This window comes from Populus trichocarpa, chromosome 9 (assembly GCF_000002775.5).
Source record: "Populus trichocarpa isolate Nisqually-1 chromosome 9, P.trichocarpa_v4.1, whole genome shotgun sequence".
Taxonomy (NCBI): domain Eukaryota; kingdom Viridiplantae; phylum Streptophyta; class Magnoliopsida; order Malpighiales; family Salicaceae; genus Populus; species Populus trichocarpa.
Window position 1 is genome coordinate 4,066,543 of NC_037293.2, and position 4,592 is coordinate 4,071,134.

General features: G+C 37.1%; 1 protein-coding gene across 4 annotated transcripts; it reads left to right on the plus strand.

The window, feature by feature from the left end:
- Positions 1-405: 405 nt before the first annotated feature.
- On the plus strand, positions 406-1,994 carry LOC7481542 (dof zinc finger protein DOF3.6). 4 transcript variants are annotated; one of them, XM_052455627.1, is made up of 2 exons: positions 406-608; positions 773-1,994. In XM_052455627.1, the coding sequence occupies exons 1-2, from the start codon at positions 558-560 to the stop codon at positions 1,727-1,729; spliced, it is 1,008 nt and encodes a 335-aa protein (XP_052311587.1). In that variant the 5' UTR covers positions 406-557; the 3' UTR covers positions 1,730-1,994. The 4 variants fall into 4 exon arrangements, with proteins under 4 accessions (XP_052311587.1, XP_024464133.1, XP_024464134.1 ...); XM_024608365.2 differs by having other exon boundaries at positions 407-608; positions 803-1,994; XM_024608366.2 differs by having other exon boundaries at positions 407-608; positions 806-1,994.
- The last annotated feature ends 2,598 nt before the right edge of the window (positions 1,995-4,592 follow it).

The following is a 4,592-nucleotide window of genomic DNA, read 5'->3' on the forward strand; positions in this document are numbered from 1 at the left end:
AAATTTAAAAATTAGTTTGAAATACAAAAATAATCACAGTAGATCATGTGGAAAAAGCAGTGTTTATCCTCTCTTAAAACCCATGGCAGGATCACAATGAATGAGCAGCTCCAGAACTAAAAATTTTAATTACGTGGTGGGGGCACTGATCCCACCACACACTGATAATTTGCTTTGTTGTGTTCATCTCTCTCTCTCTCTCTCTCTCTCTCTGCCATGCACGAGTCACGACCCTCTTTTTGAGCACTACAATCACTGAGACAGTGCACAGCATCACAAATTTAAAGAAAGCTTATTGTCGAAGAAACTTCCTCCATTAGCTCAAACCCTAAAAGTATATAAAAAAAAAACAAAAAACAAAAAGAGATGGAATGAGAGAATAAAGTAGAAAAAATAAATAATAAGCAAAAGCCTCCTCTATCTTTCCTTCAAACCTTGCCTTTATTTGTCTTCTCTTTTCCTTTCTTTGTTCTGGTATTCTCTTAGTGTGTGATTCTTCACCTCATTTTCTTTCTTAAAGACCCATCAAACTTTATTAAAGAAGAAGATCAAAAACCATGGTGTTCTCTTCAGTTCCAGTCTATTTAGATCCTCCCAGCTGGCAGCAGGTAATGTTTTCTTCAATTTCCATCCACATAGCTAGCTTCTTTAAGCCCCCCACCCATACCCCAAAAGAAAAGGAACCATATCAAAAAGAAAATTATTCCTATCCCTTTGTGATCTTTTATTGAATATACCAGATGTAGTTTTTTTTTTTCTTTAATATTGTTAGCAACCCCTAAAATTTTTAATCTTGCAGCAGCAGCAACCAAGCCAGCAACTAGGAGCATGCGATGAAAGTCCACAGCTTCCGCCTCTTCCTCCGCCACCTCATGTTGGTGGTAGTGGCACTGCTGGCTCAATTAGACCTGGTTCGATGTCTGATCGAGCTCGGTTGGCCAAGATACCTCAGCCAGAGGCAGCTCTAAAGTGCCCAAGGTGTGATTCTACAAACACCAAATTTTGTTACTTCAATAACTATAGCCTCTCTCAGCCCCGCCACTTTTGCAAAACCTGTCGGCGATACTGGACTAGAGGTGGTGCCCTTAGAAGTGTTCCTGTGGGAGGTGGATGCCGTAGAAACAAGAAAACCAAAAGCCAAAGTAGCTCCAAGTCCCCAGTTTCCAGTGAAAGGCAAATGGGTTCAACTTCCAGTACTTCCTCAAGTGCACTTCCATCGCAGATTATTGGTCATTTTCCTCAGCAACAAACTCAATTTCCCTTCGTGACCTCTTTACATAATCTGACTCAATTTGGTGTGGGAAACATTGGATTAAACTTTGGTGGAATTCAGGGACAAATGGGATCAACAAGTGGTGCTAGTGGACAGGCTGGCATGGAATTTCAAATGGGAAGCGGTTCAGGAATGAGTAGCAGTTCCATTTTTTCAGCTGGAGGAGTGCAACAATTTCCTTTCTTTGAGTCTCCACCCGCAGGTTTATATCCTTTTCAAAGTGATCAAGGCGCTGAAGCACCGACTGGCATTCCTGGGGAAAGCAGCCAGCTTCGATCCATGGCTTCGAGCTCTAGGGTTTCTCAGTTAGCTCCAGTGAAGTCAGAAGGAAACCAAGGGTTAAATTTATCGAAGCCATATTTGGGTATCCCAGAAAATAATCAGTACTACTGGGGTGGAAATACCTGGACAGATTTATCCGGTCTCAACTCTTCTTCCACCAGCCATTTCTTATGATAGATCATATTGATCTCTTGATTATCAGCACCATGAAGCTTATTACTAAAGCATTAGTTAATTAGTAATTGACACAAAGTTGCATGCATCTTCTAGTACTGAAGTACTACCATGACTTGCAAGTTCCAACCCGATTGAGAACCGGGAAATATTGGAACAATTTGTTTGAAGTTTTATTTTTTTTCGTGTGTTTGGATAATGGTTTTGGTCTGTATTGTATGTATGGATTGTTTACAAGTTATTATCACAGTTGACTTATTTTGCATATATTGTTCTTCATGCATTGATTAGCATCATCGCTATTCGCTGGTTCATTGAAGTGAAAATTGAATGATTTATGTAACATTGCCTAATATTAGGGTTAATCTTCAAATTAATTAAGAAAACAAAAGAAAACTTGGTCGACAACTGATGATGAGCTGTCGATTAATGGTTATTAATGCTGCATGTTCCCTTTAACAGTTCTACCTTACATAGTTACATGAATATTCGAACTTGAATTTGTTTTCGTCTTCTTTGGTTTAACTGATCTTCTTTATCTTGATCGAACTCATTAAGCAAGCTAGCTATATATTGTATATATGATCATCTGTCACTACGTTGTGAGTGTGACATCTCCGAAACTAGTTAGGCAATGGTGGAACAACAGCTACCTAGTTCAACAAGTACAGTAAGGGCATTGAAGTTACGGTAGAGTTTCCGGATCCATCTCAGTATATAATATGTCTGTATAATTGTGAGTAGTTTCTCAGTGCAAGTCTTTCTATATTAGAGAACCATCTCAAGTCAAGAATGGTAGATCAACCATTACGTACCTTGTGCTAAAATTCTTCTTCCTCCTCCTCCTCCTCCTTTTCTTCTTCTTCTTCTTCTTCTTCTTCTTCTTCTTCTTCTTCTTCTTCTTCTTCTTCTTCTTCTTCTTATGAATGTGTTCGGGGGGGTTTTATTGAACATTAAAAGGAAGTCAAGTTACATTAGACACAAAGAGGGTGGCAAATTTGAAGTTCACACTTATAAATATGAAAGTAGCTGCATATTCAACACAGCATAATCAAACTTATATCAAGAAGAAGGCATCTTCAGATGATCAAGAAATTATCCATGAGCACAAAAAGCTCCCCAAGTCCAACCGAAAGTAGATGTTTAAATGAGCTACCAAGGAACACAAGAGTCTATAGAAATTCTAAGGAAGGAGTCTTCATAGTATTACAATGAGCTGGCACTTTAATTTAATTAGAAAAATAGGAATGATCAGATTTGAACTCCTCCTTAATGTTTGGCCATCAAGGTTTTGGTACTGGATATGCCAAAAAAATTACATCAAACCAAAATTTAAATGATTGTATAAGATCTTATAAATTAACGAGTTTATATATGACATGTTTCTCGTCTGTGAAAGCTTCAAATATTATTTCCAAAAGGTTTAATTCTCCATATTGTCCTTAATCAAATGAACTATTAATCTCTCTAGAAATCTATACTACTTCATGTGTATTTGATATTATGATATGTTTTGTGTTTACGATTTGAAAAATAAATTTAAACTATAAATTATAACTTTTTTGTACAAGATTTTAAGAAAGAGTTTGGAAAAAAATAATGATGTTTATAAACACACCATAGCTTCATGACAGACACTCCCCATTTCGCATGCTTTCCATATTCTTATAAATGAGTTTATAGATGACATGTTTCTCGTTTATGAAAGCTTAAAATATTATTTCCAAGAGGTTTAATTCGTTATATTGTCCTTAATCAAATGAACCATTCAATGCTCTTTAGAAATCTTTACTGCTTCGTGACAGAAACTCGCCATTTCGCATGCTTTCTATATTCCTAGCTATTTATATATGTATTAAAACTTGATTTCCAAGAAAGATCCTTGTTGTCTCATATTTTTAGGTGACATATCTGCGGAGTTCGTCCTTCTTTTCAGTCTTCACTTCCCTAAAAAAACTATTCGTTACATTAATTGTATCTAAGAGGTTCGTACTTCTTTTTGGTCTTCACCTCCCTAAAAAACTGTTTTTTACTGCATTAATACTCCATGCCATCTAAGATATGGTGTGCATAGAAAGAAAGAGAGAGAGAGAATTATCATCGCATAACAGTTTAATAATTTCATAATTATGTGGAAAGGACGTACGTCCTGCTTATCTGTGACTTCTTTTTTGTTGGGATGAAGTGAAAAACAACAACACACAATCTAAGAAAACGCCAAGAATCCCACTCAAAACCATGCAATTCCATTTTCAACAAAATCCATCTGTGAGAAGAGAAGTGTCCTGGAATTTCGTCAGAACAATAATGAAAGTTCAAACCTACTCGGTCAAAAGAAGTAGAAACACTTTTGAACCTTTTGTTTAGATGGGTCTGCGGACCCCTCTCCCCTCCCCTCTCTCTTTCCGAACCAAACCGATTACTATATAAAAAGAAAGTTATCATTGTAACTGCACAAATCCTCCACACTGATGATTGCATACTATATAGTGTAAAGTATTATAATCCAACTGGGTTTCTGTCGATGTGGTCTCATATAAAAAGAGCGGAATCAAGGATTGTTTTCTAGCTTTTGCAAGGACCAAGACTATTGCCGCCTTGCAAGAACGAATAAAGCAAAGCAACCAAACCAGCTGCATATATAGACACAAGCCACAAAGCGCGCACAACCCTAGCTCTCTCTCTCTCTCTTTCTCTCTCTTCATTATATGGTCAGTTGGACATGGAACGTAAGAAAGTGAAAACAGTTAAATTTTGATGCCAAAACTAGGAGGATACAAATGCTCCAGCTGATACAAAAGTCGATAAAGCAAATAAGAGAAAAAGAGGAGTGGTTGCTGTTGTTGATGTGATGGTAAGGCGT

Bases quoted from the DNA above. Each gene is read 5' to 3' on its own strand.
- LOC7481542 (XM_052455627.1), top strand. From the start codon at position 558: ATGGTGTTCTCTTCAGTTCCAGTCTATTTAGATCCTCCCAGCTGGCAG. The intron at 609-772 runs GTAATGTTTTCT...TAATATTGTTAG, and splicing joins ATCCTCCCAGCTGGCAGCAG to CAACCCCTAAAATTTTTAAT.